Genomic DNA, 27,652 nt, shown 5'->3' with positions numbered 1-27,652 from the left:
GAAAGGAAATTTGGAGTAAATCAGGGAATAGGGGAAGAAAGTGTGAGAGGAGTGGGGTGGAGATGTTTATTAGAATCATGCCAGCACATGATGATACAGTGTTTCTCAGCCTGTGGGTTGAGACCCCTGGGGGGTCACAAGGGAGGTGGCAGACAGGTCGCCAAAGATCATCAGAAATCACAGTATTTTCTGTTGATCATGGGTGTGTGTGTGTGGGAAGTTTGGCCCAATTCTATCGTTGGTGGGGTTCAGAATGCTCTTTGATTGTAGGTGAACTATAAATCCCAGCAACTACAACTCCCAAATGTCAAGGTCTATTTTCCCCCAACTCCACCAGTGTTTACATTTAGACATATTAAGTATTCGTAGCAAGTTTGGTCCAGATCTATCATTGTTTGAGTCCACAGTGCTCTCTGGATGTAGGTGAACTACAACTCCAAAACTCAGGGTCAGTGACCACCAAACCCTTCCAGTATTTTCTGTTGGAACTCATTTTCTGAGTTCTGTGTGCCAAGTTAAGTTCAATTCCCTCATTGGTGGAGTTCAGAATATTCTTTGATTGTAGGCTAACTATAAATCCCAGCAACTACAACTCACAAATGACAAAATCAGTCCCTTCCAACCCTGCCAGTATTCAAATTTGGTTGTATCAGGTATTTGTGCCAAATTTGGTCCAGTGAATGAAAATACAGCCTGTATATCAGATATTTACATGACGATTCATAACAGTAGCAAAAACATCATTATGAAATAGCAACACAAATAATTTAATGGTTGGGGGACACCCCAACATGAGGAACTAACTGTATTAAGTGTCGCAGCATGAGAAATGTTGAGAAACACTGCTATACAGGAGGAGAGGGTACTTCTCACTTCTATATTTTGGGCAATGTTTATTTATTTTTCATTCTGAATGGCTTCAACGCTACTGGGCTTCTCTTTTTCTATTTTGTATTCTGGTGTTGTCCTTTTTTCCTGCTTGCCTCTGTCTTCTTGTTCAGCAAGTCACCACGTCCATTTATCACAAATGCTTCCCTCCCTCCTTCCTTCTGAATGGTCTTCCGTGTCGCTTTCATTCTTTCCTTTTTTCCTCGACTGTCAATGCTTTTTGAACTTTTCTTTGGCTCTGAAAAAGGCCACTTTAGCCTGCCAACTCTTTGATTCAGGAAGTCTTCCAGACCATCAGGTTTACAAGCTAGAGCTGTGTCACGCTCAGCTGTGTCTTTGTATGGAAACCAGATTTTTTGGGGGCATGAAGAAGAATTGTTGTGCTCTAGGGGAATGTTTGTACACAGGACGTTGCACTTTCTTTCTGGCATTCCAAATGAAGCACTCTGTGTCCAGATCTGTTCAGCATCATTTCCTGACATCAACTACAGTTTATTTCATGCTGGGATAAACCTGGCAATTTAAAATCAAACAGGTTGACGGCATGGCGTTGGTTTATATGTTTTCTCTCGCTGTGGAATTGTGCATTCAGGAGTGAGGAGGGTCATATTTGATGTGTGGTTATGAAGTATCCTCTTCCCTTACCAGCCTCTCTTCCTTTTTCTCCCCAAGCTGTGATTGCCTAAAAAGAACAAGCTACAGTTGTCCCTCCATATTTGTGGTGGTTGAGATGCAGGGTTACACAGATTGAAATATAAATAACAAACATTAGGTTTGGAGACGACACCACATTGGGAGGGATAGCCAATACTCCAGAAGACAAGAGCAGAATTCAAAACAATCTTAACAGATTAGAGAGATGATTGTCCAAAACCAATAAAATGAAGTTCAACAGGGACAAATGCAAGATACTCCACTTAGGCAGAAAAAAATGAAATGCAAAGATACAGAACGGGGGATGATGCCTGGCTCAAGAGCAGTACGTGTGAAAAATATCTTGCTATCCTCGTGGGGAACAAGTAATACATGAGCCAACAATGTCATGCTGCAACTAAAAAAGCCAATGGGATTTTGGCCTGCATAAATAGAAGTATAGTGTCTATATCAAGGGAAGTCATGATACCCTCTATTCTGCCTTGGTCAGTCCACACCTGGAATTCTGTGTCCAATTCTGGGCACCGTAATTGAAGGGAGAGGTTGACAAACTGGAATGTGTCCAAGGGATGGTGACCAAAATGTTCAAGGGTCTGGAGAACAAGCTCTATGAGGAGCAGCTTAAAGAGCTGGGCATCTTTAGCCTGCAGAAAACAAGGCTGAGAGGAGACATGATGGCCATGTATAAATATGTGAGGGGAAGTCATAAGTAGGAGGGAGCAAGCTTGTTTTCTGCTGCCCTGGAGATTAGGATGCGGAATAATGGCTTCAAACTACAGGAAAGGCGATTCTACATGAACATTAGGAAAAACTTCCTAACTGTGAGAGCTGTTCAGCAATGGAACTCTCTGTCTCAGAGTGTGGTGGAGGCTCCTTCTTTGGAGGCTTTTAAACAGAGGCTAGATGGCCATCTGTCAGGGGTTCTTTGAATGTGATTTTCCTGCTTCTTGGCAGGGGGTTGGCCTGGATGGCTCATGAGGTCTCTCCCAACTCTATGAATCTATCTGAGAAAAATCTTCTCTAGACAGTTCTAGGTCCTCCAACGTAATTCTATGGTCAACCTGCAATTATGCAGAAGGATCTGGAATGCTTAGAGAAGAGTTCTGTCTCGATTGTAGTAGGCAAACTGTGGGTAACAATTTTTCCAAGCTCTGAACAAGAAAAAAGAGAGGATTAAGATGCAGAAGAGAAGTAAATTAAACTATCTCAGCTTCTGAATCGAACATAGAGAAACACACAAGTTAGTTTAAAGGACACTTTCCAACCACATTGTTCTAGCACAGTGGTTCTCAACCTGTGGGTCCCCCAGGTCTTTTGGCCTACAACTCCCAGAAATCCATCCAGTTTACCAACTGTTAGGATTTCTGGGAGTTGAAGGCCAAAACATCTGGGAACCCACAGATTGAGGACCACTGGAGGCTCCTTCTTTTGGAGGCTTTCTAGCATGTCCTATCTGGCTGCTGTAGTTACAGCTGATCCTAAATTAGGAATTAGAAAAAGAAACTGAATCATATAACCCCAGTGACATCACATAGTCTCGTCCCTCATCTCTGACATTGAAGATATAGCTGTTAATTAGCAAACTACAGCCCAATGTAAGGACTCTGCCAAGTTGGCAAATGTGCCGAGAGGTTGCAATATTTATTTATTTATTTGCAGTGTTTCTATACCGCTTTTCTCACCCCTAGGGGGACTCAAAGCGGTTTACACATAACTGGCAAAACTTCAATGCCATACATTGGACACTGACGCGATGCCAATCCATAACAACCACAATAATAAAATGACAATTAAGCATAAATCATAATTAGACTGTACATAAGCAATCATTAAAACAATAAATAATAAAAACAGTTTCGCCAGTCGTATTGTCATTCTAGTCCATGTCCTTTAAACTCTACAAACATCTACTGTCCGAAGGCCTGGTCCAAAAGCCATGATTGGCTTTATCCGTTGCTGTGATTCTCCAATTTTTAAAAACTACCCAAACAAGATTTCTCTTGTTCCTGACTATCCCCAACAACTGTAATATTTTGTTCCCACCCTCGAGTGGGTTTATTTTCAATACTGAAGCATACTGGAACAAAAGGACCAGAGTAACAATCAGTGCAACTCAAGGTGAACTATTGCAAGAATTCAGACTTCTTTACGATATTTTGGAAGAACCAAGGGTCTTATATGTTGAGAAAGCGAACAAGTGCAATACTTATGGCATGAAGCAATGATTTTCTCCTCTGTTGGTTCTTCAGGCAAATGGATCTGGCTCGCTTGACTTGGGGCGCGGTGGCCGGGAATCCGAACTCGAGGAGGTCTTGGAGCGCCAACGTGGAGAGCTGTCCCAACTGAAGGAGCGGCTCACCATGCTCTGTCGGCAGATGGCAGAACTGGAGGAAGAGTTGGCCACAGCCCAGCGGGATGTCATCAAGTCTGAGGAGATCAATGCCAAGTTGCAAAGAGACCTCAAGGAGGTAAATAACAATGCCTGATCCTCTGCTCCGCACTTCAGATAGTAACGATAGGGTGCTTCTTTCAGGCTGAGGCATGACTTCAGTTTCAGGGAGGTCCTCGAGGTTGAATTCTGGTGATGGACAAGGCCAGAGGCAAAAAAGTGGGACTAAAGATACGAGCATGTTTCAGCTTAAAGCTCTCACTGTTGTTGGTTTAGGAGACAAATTTGAATCTCATAGAATAAGAGATGTTGACCATACAAAAGCTAGAGTCTAACAAAAAATCTTCCTCCCTCTGATGCAGAATTACTGGGTGAAGAGTCTCAGAGTGGGACCAAATTTGTTGGATTGGCTCACATAGTAGAAATGTACTATGGCAATTAAAAAGGAAAACACAGCATTAGAAATTATGAAGATGAGATTGAAAATACCACATCAAGTTATATTGTCATGTCGCTCCATTAATCAGGAGCCCCCAGTGGCACAATGGGTTAAACCCGTGTGCTGGCAGAACTGAAGACGAACAGGTCGGAGGTTCGAATCCAGGGAGAGCGCATATGAGCTCCCTCTTTCAGTTGCAGCTCCCCATGCAGGGACATGAGAAAAGCCTCTCACAAGGATGGTAAAACACCAGAAAACACCAGTTGTCCCCTGGGCAACGTCCTTGCAGACGGCCAATTCTCTCACATCAGAAGTGACTTGCAGTTTCTCAAGTTGCTTCTGAGACAGAAAAAAAAACTCCATTAACCAGCGAGGCATCCATATGTGGCACACCATGTGCTTCTGGCCATACCAGAAGGAATATTCTGGAGTAGGCGAAGAAAGTCTATGGGAAGCTCTCTCTGACAAAAGAACTTTGTTGTTGCAATAGACTCAGGAAAACAAAATAATGTAGTGACTGCTTCTCTTTAAAAAAAAAAAACTCCTTTTCTTTCACCACTGACAGATGAGGCAGTTGTGAGAAAACACTGATAATCCATGTAATAGTCCTCCTGTGTTTTGGAATAATGGGTGGGAGAGCAGTGTTCGTGCCTCCCCCCCTCATGTCACTTTTCCATTATTTCCTTCTCTTTTGTGGCGGGTGTAACAGGCATTGGCCCAGCGGGAGGACATGGAAGAACGGATCACCACTTTAGAGAAACGCTACCTGAGTGCTCAGAGAGAGGCAACCTCTCTACATGACGTCAATGACAAGCTGGAGAATGAATTGGCCAGTAAGGAATCGCTGTACAGACAAGTGAGTCCCTCTTCCCTATTTGGTTGCGCTTTCCTGATCAGTGAATTGTGGTTATTCTCAGTGCCGCCCTGTTACTGTCTGGCTGTCTTTAGCATCCTTCCTCTACTTTATTGTACATAGGTATATTATCCTGGATTTTCCATGCACAGCACCTGAACTTCTACTCACTGCTAGGAAATAGAGCCAGGTTATTAAGATTTTCCACTGGGTATTTCTAATAATAATAATAATAATAATAATAATAATAATAATAATGTATTGTCGAAGGCTTTCATGGCTGGAATCACTAGGTTCTTGTAGGTTTTTGTAGGTTTTTTTGGGCTATAGGGCCATGTTCTAGAGGCATTTCTCCTGACGTTTCGCCTGCATCTATGGCAAGCATCCTCAGAGGTAGTGAGGTCTGTTGGAAATAGGAAAATGGGTTTATATATCTGTGGAATGACTGGGGTGGGGCAAAGAGCTCTCTGCTGAAGCTAGGTGTGATCCAATTCACAATGGAAAAAGAAAATGAAGGAAGACTGCCTTTTCTGGATGTCCTAGTCATCCGCAAACCAGATCAACAATTGGGTCACACCGTCTACAGAAAACCCACACACACAGATATCTACATAAAAACTCCAACCATCACCCAAGTCAAAAAAGAAGCACCATAAAAGCCTTGGCAGACCGTGCAAAACGAATCTGCGAACCCCACCTCCTCCAAGATGAACTGAACCACCTCAACTGGGCTCTCCAGGCCAATGGATACTCCACCTCAGACATCAGAAGAGCTGCAAGACCAAGAACAAGCCACGAGAGTAAAGATGAAGATCCACCCCGAGGAAAAGTGTTCCTGCCATACATCAAGGGAACCACTGACCGCATAGGGAAGCTGATGAGGAAACACAACATACAAACAATCTACAAACCCACCAAGAAAATCCAACAAATGCTACGTTCAGCAAAGGACAAGAGAGATCCTCTCACCTCGGCAGGAGTCTACTGTATACCATGCAGCTGTGAAGAAGTCTACACAGGGACCACCAAACGCAGCGCCCAAACACGAATCAAGGAACATGAAAGGCACTGCAGACTACTTCAACCAGAGAAGTCAGCCATAGCAGAGCACCTGATGAACCAGCCTGGACACAGCATATTATTTGAGAACACAGAAATGCTGGACCACTCCAACAACCACCATGTCAGACTACACAGAGAAGCCATTGAAATCCACAAGCATGTGGACAATTTCAACAGAAAGGAGACCATGAAAATGAACAAAATCTGGCTACCAGAATTAAAAAATTCTAAAATTGCAACAGCAAAACAGCAGAGAGGAAACAACCAGGCACATCTTAACACCTCTCAACAGAACATTTTCCCAGGCTCAGCCAGGCCTTCAAATGCTAATGAAGGTGGTTCAGTTAAAATATTCACACCTAGCTTCAGCAGAGAACTCTTTGCCCCACCCCAGTCATTCCACAGATATATAAACCCATTTTCCTATTTCCAACAGACCTCACTACCTCTGAGGATGCTTGCCATAGATGCAGGCGAAACGTCAGGAGAAATGCCTCTAGAACATGGCCCTATAGCCCGAAAAAACCTACAAGAACCTAGTAATAATAATAATAATAATAATAATAATAATAATGCAAAGACTCTGGTACAAGCTAGTAAAGGTGGTCCCAGTGGTGATGGGCACCCTGGGTGCAGTGCCTAAAGACCTTGGCCTGCACTTTAAAACAATCCACACTGAGAAAATTACCATCTGTCAGCTGCAAAAGGCCACTCTACTCGGATCTCTATGAATTATTAGCCGATACATCACACAGTTCTAGACACTAGGGAAGTGTCTGACATGTGATCAAATACAAAAGCCAGCATAGTAATCTTGTTAGCTGTGTACTAATCTTGTGTATATAATCATCATCATCATCATCATCATTTTATTTCTTGCCCCTCCCTCCTTATGACTCAAGGCAGGTGGGCTATAACTCATGACAACTCATATGTAATGAATTTATTAGTCATTAATTAGGACCATTGCTTCAAATTCTCCAATGACTCCAGCCTTCCAGTTACGTACTGGCTCTTTTCACAGTTTCCTTCTCTGGTTCCTATACATGATCTTGGGAGAGTACCTGAGATTGTCTTATGTTTCTCCCTAATACTACCATGCACACAACTTTCTACATTTTCCCATCCAAGTCATCACTGATTATTTATTTGAAGTCATTGCATGGGACTCTGCTCTTGACTAAACCCTGTAATGTTCTTTCTTTCATACAGAGTGAGGAAAAGAACAGGCAGCTACAAGATTGGTTGGAAGATGCCAAGCAGAAACTCCAGCAGACCCTTCAGAAAGCTGAGACCTTACCTGAGATAGAAGCTCAGTTAGCCCAGCGTGTGGCTGCCCTCAACAAGGTATGGTGTAAAGTGGGCAGAGGAGATTTACCGGGCTTTGCAGGGGGCAAAAGAAGTGACTGGTGGGACACATCAGCTGAGTCAAGGGATGGAATGGAGTGCATGTTTGTCCCAAGGTTGAGCTACCAAGAAAAGGAAAATTCACAGCTTAACTCTCTTGTTCTACTTTTGTAGGCAGAGGAACGCCATGGCAATTTTGAGGAGCGCTTGCGTCAACTTGAGGCCCAGCTGGAAGAGAAGAACCAAGAGCTTCAGCGGGTGAGGAGACGTTGGGAACTGGGAATGGGGTCTGATGGGCAGTTAGGCCAACAGAAGTTGGGGTGAAAGACCATAACGCAGTGGTAGAGTATATATTCTCTGCTATTATTAGTATGAGTGGGAGTGTGGCGAGATGAAGGTGTTGTTTTAGAATCATTGAATTGGAAGACACCTCTTGGGCCATCCATTCCAACCCGCCGCCAAGAAGAAAAAAAATAGCATTCAAAGCACACCCAACAGATGGCCATCCAGCCTCTGTTTAAAGGTCTCCAAAGAAGGAGCCTTTTGTGCTATGTGCAGGAGAAGGCATATCATTTCGTTGTCAAATAGCACAATGACAAATTAAACTATTCTATATTAGTATTCTTGTCATCATTATCAACTTTATTTATATCCTGCCTTTCCCAAAACTGGGATTACAAATGAAAACAAATACAGTCATTTTTCTTCTGGGAATCCTCTTGGAAGAAAGGGCAGCATAGTAACAGTCAGCAATTATCTGTGACTTCTTAGCAGATTATTCCAAAAATATAACATTAAAGGTTGCCGCATTTGCAGCCACAGCCCAAAAAATCTGAGCTAAATTAGTAAAGCCCACAGCAGAAGGTAGAAATGGAAATTGAGATAGTTTGGGATGATGCAAATCAGACATTGTTATTATTGTTGTTGAGTTGCCTTCGGGCTGAGAAAGACGGTATACAAATATGGTAAATAAATAAATGAATAAATCATGTCACTGCTACTATAATTTTAAAGAGCCAGTACATAGAATAAGTTTTAATGTTTATATTGGAAAGTGCTTATTTTACTTTTAAAGGTTGCATATTATTTGTATACAGTTCATTCATTCAATACAGTAGTTTCAAAATGTATAAAATAGAAACATTAAAATGAATTTAAACACCATGTAATTGAAAACAATTTAAAATATAAAACGGAAACAGTACCATGCCCACATTAAGAGCTATTTCTCTGAAAACATTCAGTTCCCAGGAGTCTGTTCATTTTTTTAAGTCTTCGCCAGTGAAAATACAACAAATAAGGGACCTTCCTTGGAAAGGCGTTCCAGTGATTTTTAAGGGATGTTGTCCTGTACACTTTATTGACTTCTGCTCACTCTTTATATTTGTATATAAAATAGGCCCGCCAAAGGGAAAAAATGAATGATGAGCACAACAAGCGGCTCTCAGAAACAGTAGATAAGCTGCTATCTGAATCCAATGAACGCCTCCAGTTGCACCTCAAGGAACGGATGGGAGCCTTGGAGGAGAAGGTATGTATATTTGAGATTAACTTCACAATTCACAACTTCAGTGCTTTCCAATAGCTTCTTCCTGCACAGTATTTTCAGTCAACTGCTCCCACAGCCTGCAGTCACTCTGGAACCTTTTACATACACTTGAGCACATGCCCGGCCATTGTCAGTTTTACCACTGTCTTTCCCCAAGTCTAGATAATATTACAAACTTACCACAGCATACAGTTATATCTTGTCTTAGCAGACAGGTTCTTTTAATTACATAAAGCCTTCGACGAACAACATCACAGCACAAGGAGAGATATACACTGTACATGACTTCCTTATATACAGTTCTATACAAGTGCACATAGCAATTTCTGATTGGTTCCCAACTCATTAACTTAACTCAGACCCAGAATTGCATCATTCACAATCACCTGGACTAGGCCAGAACATATTCCCCAAATGGTTCCCTATATACAGTTAATGCATGACTCCGCATTTCCAATAGAAGCCCATTAGCAGTGCATGGCTCAGCTATATTACATTACAATACATTGTAAAATCTGACAGTGTATGTGGGTGGTGGGTATGTTGTGGGATAGTATAACAGATATGACTTGGAAGAAGAAGAGATTTTAGAGCAACTCTGGAAGAAGCCTCCTGCATATATTTTATTATGTTTAACTGGGCACTTGAAAATTGAAAGAATTTAAGATATGCAAATGATACCGTAATACTAGCCGAACATTGTAAAGACTTGGAATGATTCCTGAAGAAAGTTGAGGAAGAAAGTGCAAAGGCAGCTTTACAGCTAAATTTTAAGAAACGAACAATAATTATCCCCGATCATTGACATGACTTTAAAGTACACAATGCAGCCATTGAAATAGATTTCCATATTTTGGTTCAGCCATTAATCATAATGAAGGCTGCAGTCAAGAAATCGGGATGTTAGGATGTGGAAGGTCAGCTATGAAGAAACTAGACAAAATTCTAAAGTGTAAATATTTAATTAGATAGTTCCCCTACAACATTGGCCCCAGATATGACCCAAAATTTTGTCCTTGCACTTTACTACCTTTCTCTGCCCAGAGATATAATGCTCTGTCTATATTGCCCTTTATCCCCAATTTTGCCATCCAACGTACGCACTTTTTCTATCAGCCCTTCCCTCACAATCGATCGCACTAGTTTGCCCTCTGTGCCAAAAACTGGTTACTACTTCAGGTCCATTGGTTGTTGGTTCAATGATTGTTTTATATTTTGTTATAATGTTGTTGTTTTATTCTGTTTTTGTGCTGTTATGTTTTTAATGTGTTACATTTTAACTATGTTGACCGGTCTTAATCCTCATGTAAGTCACCCTGAGTCCCTCCGGGGAAATGGAGGCATGGTACAATAATAATAATAATAATAATAATAATTATTATTATTATTATTATTATTATTATTATTATGTATCATTGAATACTAAAGTTAGGATGGTCCATGGCACAACATTTTCAATTTCTATGTAAGTTTGTGAAAAATAGACAGTGAAGAAAGCAGAGAGATAGATAATTAACTCATTTGAAATTCTATTGTAGATGACTACAAATATAAATAAATGTTTCCTAAGACAAATCAAATTTATACTCTCCCTAGAAGCCAAGATGACAAAACTAAGGCTGCTTCTACACTGCCATATAAAATCCAAATTATCTGCTTTGATCTGGATTCTATGGCAGTGTATACTCATATAATCCAGTTCAAAGCAGATAATGTGGATTATCTGATTTGATGAACTGGATTATATGACAGTGTAGAAGGGACCTGAGACTGTCATATTTTGGGCAGATTATGAGAACACATGACTCACTAGAAAAGACAATAATGCTTGATATGAGAAAAAAGAGGAAGACTGTATTACATATGGATAGACACAATCAAGGGAGTCACAGTCCTGAGTGTGAAAGACTTGAGCAGGACTATCACTGATGAGTTGGCTTGGAAGTCTCTCATTCATAATGTTATCATAAGAGAAAGTCAACTTGAGGGCAGTTAACAGCAACAAAGCTGACTCAACATGCAAAACTACCATTCAGTGATGAGCCGTGCATCATTGCTTCCTCTGTTTGGTAGAAAAGGAGGAAAGAAATAAAGGACGCAAGGAGGAAGAGGCTCTTTCTTGATGCTTTTGGTCTTACTAAAGCTTTTCTACTTCTTTTCCCCCATGAAGAACACCCTGAGTGAGGAAATTGCCAACATGAAGAAGCTTCAGGATGAACTCCTGGCAAATAAGGTGAGGCCTTGAGTGCAACTGACCTTTGGGCAGAGACTGTAAGATTAACCAAATCTGAGGGTATTCTGAATTTGGGGTAAGCATGGAGAAATGTAGATGTAAGGGAGGAATTAAGGACATTTTAGAAGCAGTTGGAAGATGTGATGGAAGTCTCTGAGGTTAACTTGCCTTTTTTATTTCTGCCCCTACAGGAGCAGCTGCTAGCTGAGATTGAGAGGATGCAAATGGAGATTGACCAGTTGCGTGGACGTCCAGTCTCTACCTATTCCCGGTAAGAACCAATTCAGTTTCTCCTCATCTTGTTTTCCCCCTTTGATGGGTGGGAGGTGTTAATCATAAACAGAAGTAAGCAAGTTCTCTTCGTAGAAGACCCCTTTCATTCAGCTTCCAACCCCTAATGCAATGGGAATGTCCATCCATGCTGGGATTCAAAGTAAATCTACTTTATTGCCCCCAGTATATTGGGTCCCTGGAAGAGTCCTTCAGTGCAGAACACCCCAATAGGAGAAGGGTGTCTTCGCTCAAGACCGGGTGGGAAAGGGCTCCTTGGTCGTTCTTGCTCACAGTCTTGTTTTTCCTGCTCCACGGAGGTCTCTGCCGGGCAGCGCGTGGGAGCTGCGTTACTCCCAGGCACCCACGCTGCCCGTGGGGGCCCACGTGGACCATTACAGCAGTGCTGGAGTGGCAAGACGTTCAAAGAAGGGCCGCTGGACTGTCAAGGATGAAGCTACCAAGGTATGGGATTGTATTGCTGGAAAGTGATGTGGAATCAATCAGAAAAAAGGTCCCCAGGGTGGAGGTGGGGAATTAGTTCTAGGTTGACAAAGTCATACACCATCTTCTGCAACTAAGGCTGGATCTACACTGCCATGTAATGCACTTATCAAAGATAATAATAATAATAATAATAATAATAATAATAATAGAACTGCAAAGACTCTGGCACAAGCTAGTAAAGGTGGTCCCAGTGGTAATCAGCACACTGGGAGCAGTGCCTAAAGACCTTGGCCTGCACTTAAAAACAATCGGTGCTGACAAAATCACCATCTGTCAGCTTCAAAAGGCCACCCTACTCGGATGTGCATGCATTATGTGCCAATACATCACATAGTCCTAGACACTTGCGAAGTGTCCAACATGTGATCAAATCAAAAGTCAGCATAGTGGTCTTGTTTGCTGTGTACTAATCTTGTTATGAATAATAATAATAATAATAATAATAATAATAATAATAATAATCTTTATTTGTAGACTGTCCTATCTCCCTGAAGGGACTCAGATAATCCACATTATCTGCTTTGAACCGGGTTATATGAGTCTACATTGCCATAGCAGATGATATGAATGTTATATGGCAGTGTTGATCTAGCCCAATGGTTCTCAACCTGTAAGTCCCCAGGTGTTTTGACCTACAACTCCCAGAAATCCTAGTTTACCAGGTGTTAGGATTTCTGAGAGTTGAAGGTCAAAACATCTGGGGACCCACAGGCTGAGAACCACTGATCTAGCCATGTTGCCCTCCAAATGTTTTGCTCTGTAATGCCGACCAGAAGATATGGCCGATACTTAAATATTTTTTAATATAATCATTGGGGTCCAATATTGTTACACATAGAAAATTTTAAGAGCGAGTGTGTGGTGTGGTGGTTTGAGTATTAGGGTGGATCTACATTGACATATAATCCAGATTGTCAAATCAGATAATCCAGATTATCTGTCTTATTTATTTATTTACTTACTTACTTACTTTATATACCACTTTTCTCAGCCCTTAGGCGACTCAAAGCGGTGAACAACATCGATACAAAACATCACGAGACAAGTATAGGGCAATTAAAAACAATTGTAACATAAATCATTAAACATCAGTATTGAACTGGATTATATAAGTCTACACCACCATATAATCCAATTCAAAGCAGAAAATCTGGATTTTGTATGGCAGTGTAGATGGGGCCTTAGACTACAACTCTTAAAACCAAAGTTTGAATCTCAACTTGGTCATGAAGACCCATTGGATGAGTTTGATCACATTGAACTCTCTCACCCTTAGGTGAAGGTAAAGACAAACCCACTCCACATAAATATAGTAGAGTCTCGCTTATCTCACCTTCGCTCATCCAACGTTCTGTATTATCCAACGCAGTCTGCCTCCCGCCCGGATCCACAGCTGTTTCAATACATTGCGATGTTTTGGTGCTAAATTCAAAAATACAGTAATTACAACATAATATTACCGTGCATTGAACTGCTTTTTCTGTCAATTTGTTATAAAACATGATGTTCTGGTGCTTAATTTGTAAAATCATAACACAATTGATGTTTAGTAGGCTTTTCCGTAATCCCTCTTTATTATACAACATTTTCGCTTATCCAATGTTCTGCCGGCCCGTTTATATTGGATAAGTAAGACTCTACTATATTATCAAAAAACACCTTTGCCATAAGGATTGCCTTAAATTGTAAACAACTTGAATGCACACAAAAACAGGGTTCTAACTGTTGTAGTCTTTTCTTGGGTATTTAGGTAATATAGTTGTATTTATTTTCAATTCTTCTGTTATCTTGATGCTGAGCTGTTTTAAATTGTTTTGATGCCATCCTACCCTGAGATCTCATAACAGAGATCATAACGGGAGAGGGATATCATAATAAAAAATAATAGCTGAATGAATAACTGGTGAGGTATCATGGAAGGGCACCAAGCTGGGGAAGGCTAGTCTAGTGTCGGCATCATTTGATTAGAAAGAAATCTGGGGTCATACTAAGTATTACAATGTGTGGCTGCCACTACAGTCGGCAAACCTTCATTTCAGTTTCCATGGCAATGTCTAGCAATACAGAACACCCAATGTGACATCCTCATGCACTCGCGTTTTTCTGCCCCCACAAGTGGCAGCCGATAGAATAAAGCACAAATGGAAAAGTCTGACTGGGGTGACATAATCGAATACATGTTGTACTATTAGACGTCGTGGAGAATATTTGGAGAGAACCTGACGCAGGATAGTGTCCATGTTCTTCTCTCTAAAGTTTAGTTTGCTTGTTTGTTTCTACCCTGCTTCAGGGTTTAAAAAATACAAAAGTATCTTACAAAACCTAAAATATGACCATAAAAATTGTGACATTTATTTATCGTGTTAGAAGCGAATTGAGAATACAGTTACAATGCATAAGAAACCACAAACAAACTCAAAAACTTGGCATTATGCTAAATTTCCTTTGACCGGAAGCTGGCCACTTGGAGTGCCTCTGGTGTCGCTGTAAGAAGGTCCTCCATTGTGCATGTGGCAGGGCTCAGGCTGCATTGTAGTAAGTGATCTGTGGTTTGCTCTTTTCCACATTCACATGTCGTGGACTCCATTTTGTGGCCCCATTTCTTAAGATTGGCTCTGCATCTCGTGATGGCAGAGTGCACCCAGTTCAGCACCTTCCAGGTCTCTCAGCCTTCGGTGTGCCCAGGAGGGAGTCTCTCATCTGGTCTCAGCCACTGGTTCTGGGTTTTTTTTGCTGCCACTTTTGGACTCTCGCTTGCTGAGGTTTTCCTGCAAGTGTCCCTATAGATCTTAGGAAGCAATTTCTTGATTTAAGTTGTTGGCATTCTGGTTCACACTCAGATAATGAGCCAAATTCAAGGTGCAGGTCATGACCTATAAAGCCCTAAACGGTTCAGGCCCCGCCTATCTCCGCAATCGCATCTCCTTCTATAAACCGGCGCGAACTCTAAGATCTTCCAGGGAGGCCCTCCTCTCAGTCCCATTACCATCTCAATCACAGTTGGTGGGGACGAGAGAGAAGGCCTTCTCAGTGGTGACCCCGCCTCTGCAATGCCCTTCTAAGGGAAATAAGACAAGCCCCATCCCTCCCCTCCTTTCGTAAGAGCTTAAAGACCTGGTGGTTTCAACAAGCCTTTGAAAATGGCCAGTTCTAACTCAGCCCTATACATTGTCGAATACGGCCTTATTTATTTTATTTATTTATTACTGTGCTTATATACCGCCGTTTCTCAGCCTAAATCGGCGATTCAACGCGGTTTACAACACAACGACAAGCAGCAATATTCCATTAAAAAGCATAAAAACACATACACAATACACAATATTATTGGGCCACCAATAATAATCCAATGCATCTCTTAATTGTAGTCGCAATCCAATTTCGTCGTCTGTGATTAACCAATCCTTGTTCATCAGTTTCGTTGCACCAGATTAATCGAATGCTTGTTTAAACATTCATGTCTTCAACCTTTTTCGAAATACCATCAGCGAAGGGGCTGATCTCACCTCTATGGGGAGGGCATTCCAATCCTTCCTACCAATTACCCAGATCATTTCCTCTAGTGGACCTGGAATGAACAGCCACAGACCTGTACCTAATATTATTGTTGCCTGCCATAGCATTGTATTTAATTCCCGGGCCCCCTAGAATTTTTGGGCTTGCACAAATCTTGGCCCGGCCTTTTAACATTTTTTAAATTGCCTTGAACAGGTAGGATTACTTTTTAATATATGTGTGTTATGGTGACAATTTGTATGCATATTTTGTTTTGATAATCTTATGGTTATGTTGTTTTTACTTTGTATGTTCTGTGATTTTTACCTGGGAACCGCTCTGAGTCCCCTCGGGGAGATAGAGCGGTATATAAATACAGTTTTATTTTTATTTTATCCTGTCTTGATTTTCTGGGATATAGGGCTGTATGGGAGGGCTCCTACACATGCTTACTTGTGAGTAAACTACACTGAATGTATGGAGGGGATTTAAAAGTAAACATTGTTTATTTGTGGAGATAGGACAGGCTATAAATAAAGCATTATTATTATTATTATTATTATTATTATTATTAGAGTTCATAGTTAAGGATTTTTTAAACTAAATTTTGTAAAGTTTCAATTTTTTTTGTATTTTTCTATTGTTTTCATTGAAATCACATTGAAACCCTGTTTCAGTTGGATAATGATTACACTGATGATTATAATGATGACCATTTTCTTGCAATATGTTCTCTAGTTTCACTGTTTTGTAAGCACATTCCCATAAGGAGACAGAACTAATCTGCCTGCCATTGTTAATCCTCCCCTCCTTAAAAAAAAGTTCCAGGGTCTCTGGCTGTAGAAAAGGACAGTTTAGTCCTATGCATTTAATGGGAATGAGGCTTGGAAAATGCTACACCAAAGGGTAAGGGTCCGTCCACAACAGCCCTTTTGCCTAAGTAGGGAAGGTATATGAAGGTGAAAAGGGTAATTATCGAACTTGTTTAGAGAAAGGGGGATTGTTCATTGCAGCGAGCAAATAGAACGTAGTAATGGCCATTCCCTTTCCTTTTATCTCCTTTCTTTGTCCACCAAATGCTAATAATTATTATTATTTCTTCTTTCCTTCCTACAATTTCTTCTGGACACCAACTTGGTGAGTGTTTCTCTTGATTATTATGGGACTGCCCTTTCCTTACTGCAGAGCAGTACCAGGGGTCAGAAACAAATTCTCTTGCCCTTTTGGCAATCCTGTAACTAAAGGGAAGGAGGGTAAAATGAGTGCATTTGCTTCCCCAAATAAAAATTCTGTCCTTCAGCCCGTTTTCTTCAATCTCCATGTTTCTAGCATTGCTCTAACTCAGCTTTTCTCAGTCTGGGGGTTGGAATGCCTGGGGGGGGGGGGATCATGAAGGGGTGTTAAAGGGGTCACCAAAGACTATCCGAAAACATAGTATTTTCTATTGGTCGTGGGGATTCTGTGTGGGAAGTTTGGCCTAATTCTATTGTTGATAGGGTTCAGAATGCTCTTTGATTGTTGGTGAACTATAAATCCCAGCAACGACAACTCCTAAATGTCAAGGTCAAATTTCCCCCAAACTCCACCAGTGTTCACATTTGGGCATATTGAGTATTCGTGCCAAGTTTGGTCCAGATCCATAATTGTTTGTGTCTACAGTGCTTTCTGGATAGAGGTAAACTACAACTCCCACAGTCAAGATCAATGCTCACCAAACCCTTCCAGTATTTTCTGTTGGTCTTGGGAGTTCTGTGTGTCAAGTTTGGTTAAATTCCGTTGTTGGTGGAGTTCAGAATGCTCTTTGATTGTAGGTGAACTATAAATCCCAGCAAGTACAATTCCCAAATGACAAAATCAATCCCCTCCCCCCTCAACCCAACCAGTTTTAAAATTTGGGCATTTGTGCCAAATTTGGTCCAGTGAATGAAAATACATAATGCATATCAGATATTTACATGACGATTCATAACAGTAGCAACATTACAGTTATGAATTAGCAACATAAATAATTTTATGTTTGGGGAGTCACCACAATATGAGGAACTGTATTAAGGAGTTGTGGCATTAGGAAGGTTGAGAAACACTACTCCAACGTTCAGTGGAGCATTTTGAAGTAAAGTTAGACTTCCAAATAAAAGGTGACAGGCAGTGAAATTTACCAAAGGAATAGTAAATATAAGAATCAAATTTACAGAGTAAATATAAGAGTTCTAGGTGTGAAGAATTTTCAGTATTTTATTTAGGGTGGGCAGAATTCTTATATGGAAATGCTCTCTCCATAGCTGCATCTCTGCCTTGGGTTTGAACAGGCACAGTGTTTTCTGAGGATTAGTCTCTAGGATCAAAGCGTTCCTTTGTCTAGCAAGTAAGCAAATGTGCAATGATCAGGGATGGCAACTGAATCATACTTTTATGTTCTCGTTCTTTCCTTCTCTTCCTCGACAGGTGGCCTTCCTGTCTCAGGAGTGGGAGAGAGCTCAGCAGGCGGCAGCCGGAGCAAGCTTTGAGAGTGGGCTAGATGGCTCCGACGAAGATGAACGCGACCCCTTGTTCAGCTCAGCCGACCTGCTTTCCCCCAGCGGGCAGGCTGACGTGCAGACCTTGGCCATAATGCTACAGGAACAGTTGGAAGCCATCAATAAAGAAATCAAGTGAGTTGCCCTGAGCAGACCACAGATTTCGTACTTGCTTCGCAGTTTCCACAGAAAATATTCCAGAGCTGCATGACTTTTCCAATACAGTATAGATTGCCACAACCATCACATACCTGTTTTCTTATGCTGTCCTCTGGTCTTAATCATTGGCATAAAAGGTAAAGGTAAATATTCCCCCTGACAGCAAGTTCTGCAGCTTAGCAGTTTAATCTGCTTCGCCACCATGGCCCCGAATACTAATATAGTAAAGTTAAAGGTCTTCCCCTGACATTAAGTCCAGTCGTGTCCAACTCTGGATATTGGTGCTCATCTCCATTTCTAAGCCGAAGAGCTGGCATTGTCCGTAGACACCTCCAAGGTCATGTGGCCAGCATGACTGCATTGAGCGCCATTACCTTCCTGCCAGAGCAGTACCTATTGATCTACTCACATTTTCATGTTTTTGAACTGCTAGGTTGGCAGAAGCTGAGCCTAACAGCGGGAGCTCACCCTGCTCCCCGGATTTGAACTGCCAACCTTTTTGGTCAACAAGTTCAGCAGCTCAGCAGTTTAATTCTGTGCTATCAGTGGGCCCTGATCATTAGCATATCTAATAATAATAATCATCATCATCATCATCATCAGAAGAAGTAGTAGTAGTTACAGAAAATGGGACTTCCGAATTCTGACTGACAGAGTTTTGGAGCACAAGACTTCTGACCTCACGATCGTGTTAAAAAACAAAGTATGGATTGTCGCAGGGGAAAGCAGGATTGAAGAGAAAAACCTGGAAAAGCTGACACGATATGAGGATTTAAAGATCAAACTGCAAAGACTGTGGCACAAGCCAGTCAAGGTGGTCCCAGTGGTGATTGGCACACTGGGTGCAGTGCCTAAGGCAAAATTACCATCTGCCACCTGCAAAAGGCCACCTTACTGGGATCTGCATGTGTGATCCAATGCAAAAACCAGCAGAGTGATCTTGTCTGCTGTGGACTCATCTTGTTCTGTTTCAAATAAATAAATAAATAAATAAATAAATAAATAAATAAATAAATAAATAAATAAATAAGAAGAAGAAGAAGAAGAAGAAGAAGAAGAATACACTCTCTTTATATTCCACCCTTCCTCCCTAGGGGACTCAGAGTGAATTACAGTATCTACATACATAGGCAATAATAGAGAAAAATAATAAATGTAAAAATAACAATAATAAATAGAGAAAAATAATAAATATAATAATAATAATAATAATAATAATAATAATAGAGTAAAGTAATAAATAACAGAGTAAAGTAATAAATAACTTTTACTCAAGTATAAACCAAGGGGGCTTTTTCAGCCTTAAAAAAGGGCTGAAAAACTTTGCTTATACTTGAGTATATATAGTACTTCATTTCCTGACAGAAGAGTCTTCTGAATGTGAGATTTTGTATAGGAAAAATGAATTTAGTATTTTAATATTCTTTTCCTCTGCTGTCTGTGCCAGATTGATCCAGGAGGAAAAAGAATCTACAGAACAACGGGCAGAGGAAATCGAGAGCCGAGTGACCAGTGCCAGCTTGGACGGTTCCCTCGGCCGCTACCGCTCAGGCGCTTCCATCCCTCCCTCCGTCACCAGCTCCACCCTGGCCAGCCCTTCGCCCCCCAGCAGTGGCCATTCCACCCCCCGCTTGGCGCCCCATAGCCCTGCTCGTGATGGGGAAAAAATGGTATGTCATGACTGTGGCTGTGTAGGGACCATAGTGAGCTTTCCCTGTGGTAGAGCCCTCATCCTACATTGCTCCTGGGGAAAGAAAGGGTTTGAAAAATCCCCCTTCCAAAATCTTGTTGTTTTAAAAAAAACATACACACACACACACACAGAGAGAGATGTCTTATACTAAGGCTCCTTTCACACAGCTGAATAATATCCCACATTATTTGCTTTGAACTGGAATATATGGCAATGTGGACTCAGATAACCCAGTTCAAAGCAGATATTGTTGGATTTTCTGCCTTGATATTCTGAATTATATGTCTGTGTGGAAGGATCCACTGTGAATTAAAAGCACTGGTCCCTCTAACTCAGAAATGTGTGCTCTAGCCTTCCCCAACTGGACACCCTTCAGCCATTTTGGACTGCAACTTTCATGATGCGGGAGTGCAGTCCAGCATGTATAGAGAGTCCCTGTTTGGGCAAAGGAGTACTAGTTAGCAGGAGCTCTTCATCCCTCTAGTAGACATCCTTTCCATCTCTTCCAGTTGAAATTCTTTAAATAGACATGGCAGGGAAGTGAGCTGCCATGTTTTCTTGGAATACCAGAAACATTAGTGATTGGCATTGGTCCAGCTCACTGTCAACCTCACGGAACCATTTGGGCGGTTGCTTTAGGAAATAGAAACCTGGCCTAAATGGGCCCTTTATCTGATCCAATGAGATGGATGTATTATTCATTGTCTTGTGTTTTGTTTGCTTGGGTACCAGTATTGCTTGCATTTTCCCAGTATGTCTGGGTTTGTGCACATTACAGACGAGGGTGCCGCTTCACATTAATCTCTTTTTTACTTTGAGAACGTATAGGACAGGAGTTTATTTTGTCTGTATTCATCAGAAGAGTCAAAACTCCACTCCAGATCTCCCAGGAATCTGTCATTACATCCAAGACCAATCCTCTTCCCTGTCTCCAAGTCTGCCTGAGACTGTAATGGGCAATAGATTTCCCCTGCAGAAGCAAAGCTGTCTACTGTCTCATAATGGTGCCTCCAACCTGAAATGCCTGTCTAGCCGAGAATATTCTTTCTGAGGCAAATGCCTTTCCCAAATTAAAATACCTAGCACCCAAAGGACGCTTTAAAAAAATTTGAAGCAGAGCAGAAAATCTCACAAGTTTCTCTCTCTATTCCTGGGAAGGAAAATACAATAATAACAAACTTAACAGAGATCACGTTTTCCTGTCATGACTTGTCAAATCAGTTTGCTTAGCAGGTAAAGAGGAACACTGTCAACATGAGACACTGTTTGATCTTATCACTTTCTGGCAGTGCCACGTAAGTCTCTCATTGTGTTGTTTTGTCCTCCCAACAGAACCACATTGCCAAGGAAGACGGGAGAGGGTCTGACGAGAAAGCCTTGGCACTCTGCGAGCCCCCAGCTCCTTCTACCCCCCGCACAATGCGCCTCGAACGCATGACCCAGGCCTTAGCCCTGCAGGCTGGAAGCCTGGAAGATGGGAGAGAACTCAGGACCAGGTGGGTTGCATGTGGAAGAATACAGAAGCCATTTGGCATTGTGGATAGAGGTCGCACAACTGAAGTATAGCATAAATGGTAATATTTACATTCGTATTTTTACAGTCTACAGCACTATTGGTATATTTATTATTTCTCAACATTACGGTATTGAAAGGCAGAGGGGTTATGAGTGTACAGTAATCCCTCACTTATCGCAGGTGTTCAGTTCCAGGATCAGGCACGATAAGTGAAAATCCGTGAAGTAGGGACGCTCTGCCCACTCGAGTGAGTGGAGCGTCGTTACTTCGCAGTGGCCTTCTCCTCACCACCTCCACTGCTTCCTGCCTTGGAGGGTCTCTTCTTCACCAGGCTGGGCGTCCAAGCGCACCTATACAATGTTCCCTAACTGCTCCTGTGATATAGTGAGTCTGCAGCAAGCAAACCGCGAAGTAGTGGGGGAACATTGTACCTTTTTTTCTGAGGTGAATAGGGTTTATACCGACTGCATGCAACAGAGTTCCTGAGGATGTGCGGACTATCTCTTCTTCCTGAATGAAAGCAGTGGACAGTTCTTTGACATGACATGATTGAGGCTTCTAGAACGTTGAGTCCAACAACAGCTAGATGGCTGTGTGATGTTGACCATGGGTTGGAATGATGAATCTGGCTGTTGGCATAGGCAAGAAAGATCTCTTTTCAGAACTGGGTGGAATCTCCTTGTCAGAGAAAAACTTGTTTAATTCTGCCTTTGATTCCTTTCATTGTAACAGTATGGGAGCAGAGGGCACCAACAGCAGCCAGGATTCCTTACACAAATCCACCAAGAAGAAGAGCATCAAGTCCTCCATTGGACGCCTCTTTGGGAAGAAAGAGAAAGGGAGGATGGGACAGTTGGGCCGTGAGTCCCCCTCACTTGGTATGCTTTGCCCACCCGCAACTTACCCTCTGCTTCTTCTCAGCCTCTACTCTCTGTCCTTGCCTCTTACAAATGAGTACGCTATAGACACTTGTAGATGCCAATTGTTTGGCCTCCTAGTAAACATCCACCATAGCAATCACTAGGAAAGGTTTTGGTCCTTTCCTTCGCATCAAACTCAAACACCACGAATTCTTCATGTCCACACTCTCTAGTTGTGAGATTGTTGTAGTCTCATTAGAATTATCTTCAGTTTTAATGCCCTTCAGCTTTTTGCTCACTTTCCAAATTGAGTAGCTTTCCAGGTACCACCAGATGTGTTAGGGTGGTCTGCTGAACTGAGCTTCCATTATCTCTGTCAGACACACACATATATATAACATACATAACTGGTCTTCTTAAAATTCTGCACAAATCACATGAGAGAGGAAATGAATATTATTATTATTATTATTTTACTGACACAAAAACAAAATATGATACAGCAAAAGAGATATATATGCTGGATTTCGAATCACAAAATCGCAAGTCGAACACTTCCCAAGCATTTAGGACTGTGTGCTGTATTTTCGAATGATACACACAGATCCAAGTAAGGTGGCCTTTTACAGTTGACAGATCATGATTTTGTCAATGTTTATTATTTGTTTGTTTACTTTTACCCCACCTTTCTCCCACGAATGGGACTCAGAGTGGTGAATAAGGGTGCTGATGCTGTGGCAGGGCAGTTGGAAGTCTCCAATAAGTCTGGCACAGAGTACAAAGTGTCTCATTTCCATACTGGCATGATTACATGAAGATCATATTTGGAAGAGACCACAAGGGCCATCCAGTTCAACTCCTAGCTATGCAGGCCCACACAATCAAACACTTTGGCCGTTCAGTCTCTGCTTAAAAGTCTCCAGCGAAGGAGTTGTCACCACACTCCAAAGCACCATACTCCACTGCCAAACAGCTCTTAACCCTCTGGAAGTTCTTCCCAATGTTTAGGTGGAATCCAAGATGGAAAATGAATTATCCATGGACTAAGGGAGCTCACTGATGCATTGCTCACTACAAACCTGCAAATTCCTTGAATGAATGAATGCACAAATATCCAAAGGTTTTCTGTGCATCATAAGTCTTACCTCTCTGCTTCCCAATCCTCCTGCTATGCTAAAGCTCGCAGAACCATTAATCCTATGCAGACAGTTCCCCTACCATGATTAAAACTTGAGCGGGAATATGAGTGGGAAAGCAAAGCAGCATTGAATTGGTTGGCTTAGCTTCTTCCAACATATTCTTGCCTTTGTCACCCCATGGTCTTCCATGGATTGGAAGATAATCTCTGCAGGAGGGAACCTTTTCTACTTGAGTATCTTTTTCACTGAGTGTGAAATGGCACTAGCTAGAAGAATCCTCCACCTTGTGCAACTATGGAGCAGAACAAACAACTCCACATCTGTATGCTTGCCCACAATGCCCTGCCTCATGCACAGAGGAAGAATTGTTTAAGGCTACAGACAATGCGGTCGCTGTTGCCCATTTCTGGTCCAAAATCATTTAGCTGCTTGTGCTCCTTCTATTTTTTGTATCAGTTTTATACTTGTTTATGCAATGCTTTTGACACAAAATAAATAAAGTGAGTGTGGAGCTTGCTGCATCAGTTGAGAAGTCTTCCCACTGTATACATTAATCCTCTAATAAAGAGAGGTCAGAATAATTTTGAATTATGTAGATATGATGGACTTTGTCTCCCAGAAACCCTAGCCAACATGACAACTGGGAAGCAATTATGAGAGTTGAAGTCCAAATCATCTGGAAGGTACAAAGTTTGCCAATCCCATTCCAATACATGGAAGAATTTAAGAATGAGTTCATCCTCTCTCTCTCTCTCTTTCCTTCTCTCTTTTCTCTTTCTCTCCTTCTCTCTCTCCCTCTCCATATGGCATGATAGGAAAGGATTGTCTGCATAGGATCCTGTCTTGAAGGCTGAGAAGATAAAAAAACTAATGGATTTTTTCTCTTCATTTGTCTTCCTCTTTGTGCAACTTGCTCATTTTCTGGAATAGCTGGGACACCATCAGACGAGATGTCACCTGCAGACCCTCTGGGCCTTTCTAAGCTGTCTGGACCTGTGGACAAAGACCGTAGGAACAAAAAGAAGTGAGAAAGGGATATTGTACATGTGGGGAATGCTTGAGCCAAGTTTGATAATATGGAAGGCTGGCAGGGTAAAGACGTTGACCTAGACCCTGCAGGACTTGAGTACAAATCCCAGTTTAGCTTACCAACTTATGAAGAAGCACTTGAGTACTGCCAGCTTTGATTTTCTTCACATGGAATATGTGAATAATGTTACCTGATTCCTTGGACTGGTTTTGCAGATGAAAGTGGCAAATGATAAACTTCACATTTTTAAAGCAGTCTTCTGTGTTGTTGAAAGCTTTTATGGCCAGAATCACCGGGCTACTGTGTTTTCTGGGCTGTTTGACCATGTTGCAGAAGCATTTTCTCCTGACATTTCGCCCACATCTATGGCAGACATCCTCAGAGGTTTTGAAGTCTGTTGGAAACTTGCCAAGTGGGATTCCAGAGAGAAAACAATCAGGGGCAGCTAACACCTCCCAACAAAGGATTTGCCCCAGGCAGGATGCAGCCAGACTTTGAATCTGCAAGGCTATTCAGTGCTAATCAAGCTGGCCAACTGCAACATTCAGACTTGCCTCAAACAGACAAGAGTTCTTTCTCCCACCCTGGACATTCCACAGATATATAAACTTCACTTGCCTAGTTTCCAGCAAACCTCACAACCTCTGAGGATGCCTGCCATAAATGTGGGAGAAATGCCAGGAGAGAATGCTTGTAGAAGATGGCCATACAACTCGGAAAACTCACAGAAACCCATCCTTCTTCAGTCTACAATATATGTTGTTTGGGAATGATGGTCATGAGAACACCAAATTGGGAGTGGCACTTTTGGAATCCCTATTTGCTAAGTGGAAGGCATGAAATGTGACTGTTGATAAGCTGGAGAGAGAAAAATTAGAAAAGTATTAAGATCAGATAAAAAGACCTCTTATTTCCAAATCTCCTTATTTGTTCTTTCCATTGCTTTCTCCTTCCAGGCATGAGCTTCTAGAAGAAGCTTGCAGACAAGGCTTGCCTTTCGCTGCCTGGGATGGGCCCACTGTTGTCTCGTGGCTGGAGGTAATGAGAGTAGAAGGTCGTTTGTGAGTGATGCTACTGGTGGCATTTTTAATAAATGTTCCTAGATAACATAAGCTCCCTCCCCCTTTATAATTGATAAATCAAACCATACACTTCACAATTCTGGACACAAGGTGGCAGGAAAGGTATAACAAATATATACACAATGACTCCACTAAGGCTGAAAAATCCACTAATTGGAAGACCACTGAGAAGTTATTGCATGAATTACAATGGAGTTTTTACTGGGACCTATCCAGTTTTTACTGGATAACATAAGCTTTTGAAAACTTGTTCCATGAGAAATTTGTTATTCTTGAAGGTACTGTAAGAAATTGGTTGGTTTTGTTAAAATGAGGAGTAAAAAGGATGGGATTGATAAAGAAATATCTGCCAAGAGATCAGAGGCAGAAAAGGGCAAAACTTTGAAATAAAAAATCAGAATTTCCCAGATGTTTTGGCAGCTAGCAAACCCTGCAAATAAGCAGAAGAAAATGGTCCCTTCCTTCCTTTAGTCGATCATTTTTGGCAACAGGCAAATGCCCTTTTGCTGTTGAAAAGTAAGACAGCTAGAGAAAACATTGAAGACAATCCATTTCTGTCATGGCTAAAGAAGAGGATGAGGTATTCCCCTCTCCATCCACAAACCATAGTCTGATTTCTTTTCCCTACTTTCTGAGTGGTATGCAATTTCCCCCCCAAGATGTTCACAGATTCAGGTGAAATATTTAGCACCACAACAGGTGTGAGTGTCTGTTTCACCTCATTTCTTTCTCCCCAGCTATGGGTTGGCATGCCAGCCTGGTATGTAGCTGCCTGTCGTGCCAATGTCAAGAGTGGTGCCATTATGGCCAACCTGTCGGATACGGAAATCCAGCGGGAAATTGGCATCAGCAACCCCTTGCACCGACTCAAACTCCGCCTCGCCATCCAGGAGATGGTGTCACTTACCAGTCCCTCAGCCCCTGCTACATCCCGTACGGTAAGTGGGCGGTTGGGATTTGTTCTTTCTATTTGTTCCTAGATTTTCTGGGGTTCCAGGTCATATCCCCAGAAAATCTAGAATGGTTTCCTCCACTTTTAGAAAGTCACCTTTTCCTTTTTCTCCTTAAATTCCCCTTCTTTCTAGTCTACTGGCAATGTGTGGATGACGCACGAAGAGATGGAATCTCTCACAGCCACAACAAAGCCAGTAAGTGGCACAGTTCTGTGCAGTGCCCCATTCATGTTGCGTTATCTGCTGTAGCTGCTTTCAAAACCATGTCTTGTGAAAAATTGCCCATTTTTATCAAGTTATGTGGTTGTGTGCCTGCAGTTGCATGTATAAGAGGCTGGAATATATCTGTACCCTGTTTTACTGGATCACCATGTTCCTATGCATTGTCTTATTGTGTTTTTTAAAAAATTGCTTGGTGTAGATAGTCAAGGGCACTTGGTAGTGGTTCTCTATCTCTGTTTTAGCCAATTAACTTATTTATCATTTCAGGAGTGAACCAAACCGCTGTAATGTATTTAAAACACACACAAAGTTTGCAAACTTGGCATTCTATTACATGTCCTTTGACCAGTAGCTGGCCACTAGGAGTGCCTCTGGTGTTGCTATAAGAAGGTCCTCCATTGTGCATGTGACAGGGCCCAGGTTGCATTGTAATAGCTGGTCTGTGGTTTGCTCTTCTCCGCACTCGCATATTGTGGATTCCACTTTGTAGCCCCATTTCTTAAGGTTGGCTCTGCATCTCGTGGTGCCAAAGGGCAGTCTGTTCAGTGCCTTCCAAGTCGCCTGGTTTTCGATGTGCCCAGGAGGGAGTCCCTCATTTGGTATCAGCATTGATTGAGGTTCTGGATTTGAGCCTGCCACTTTTGGACTCTCACTTGCTGAGGTGTTCCAGCAAGTGTCCCCGAACAGAGGATATCAGCCAGCATGCCAATGACTTAAATGTTATGGACTCCACTTTGTATTCCCATTTCTTAAGGTTAGCTCTGCATCTCGTGGTGCCAGAGCCAATTGGCTGCTG

General features: G+C 41.9%; 1 protein-coding gene across 6 annotated transcripts in view; it reads left to right on the top strand.

The window, feature by feature from the left end:
* Window positions 1-27,652, top strand: part of PPFIA3 (PTPRF interacting protein alpha 3) — a 105,494-nt gene that overhangs the window by 56,882 nt on the left and 20,960 nt on the right. For 3 of the 6 annotated variants that reach the window (XM_060780727.2, XM_060780725.2, XM_060780723.2), the window contains 16 exons: window positions 3,792-4,010; window positions 5,080-5,226; window positions 7,498-7,632; window positions 7,807-7,890; window positions 9,032-9,163; window positions 11,352-11,414; window positions 11,606-11,685; window positions 12,005-12,149; window positions 18,150-18,337; window positions 19,809-20,031; window positions 21,387-21,550; window positions 22,303-22,448; window positions 24,500-24,593; window positions 25,556-25,637; window positions 26,419-26,619; window positions 26,767-26,829. In XM_060780727.2, the coding sequence (XP_060636710.1) occupies window positions 3,792-4,010; window positions 5,080-5,226; window positions 7,498-7,632; window positions 7,807-7,890; window positions 9,032-9,163; window positions 11,352-11,414; window positions 11,606-11,685; window positions 12,005-12,149; window positions 18,150-18,337; window positions 19,809-20,031; window positions 21,387-21,550; window positions 22,303-22,448; window positions 24,500-24,593; window positions 25,556-25,637; window positions 26,419-26,619; window positions 26,767-26,829 (2,166 nt within the window). The remainder of the gene's footprint in view (window positions 1-3,791; window positions 4,011-5,079; window positions 5,227-7,497; window positions 7,633-7,806; window positions 7,891-9,031; window positions 9,164-11,351; window positions 11,415-11,605; window positions 11,686-12,004; window positions 12,150-18,149; window positions 18,338-19,808; window positions 20,032-21,386; window positions 21,551-22,302; window positions 22,449-24,499; window positions 24,594-25,555; window positions 25,638-26,418; window positions 26,620-26,766; window positions 26,830-27,652) is intronic. The other 3 variants (XM_060780724.2, XM_060780731.2, XM_060780726.2) reach the window with 3 other exon arrangements.

This window comes from Anolis sagrei, chromosome 6 (assembly GCF_037176765.1).
Source record: "Anolis sagrei isolate rAnoSag1 chromosome 6, rAnoSag1.mat, whole genome shotgun sequence".
NCBI classification, from domain to species: domain Eukaryota; kingdom Metazoa; phylum Chordata; class Lepidosauria; order Squamata; family Dactyloidae; genus Anolis; species Anolis sagrei.
This window is presented reverse-complemented; position numbering and strand designations above follow the sequence as displayed.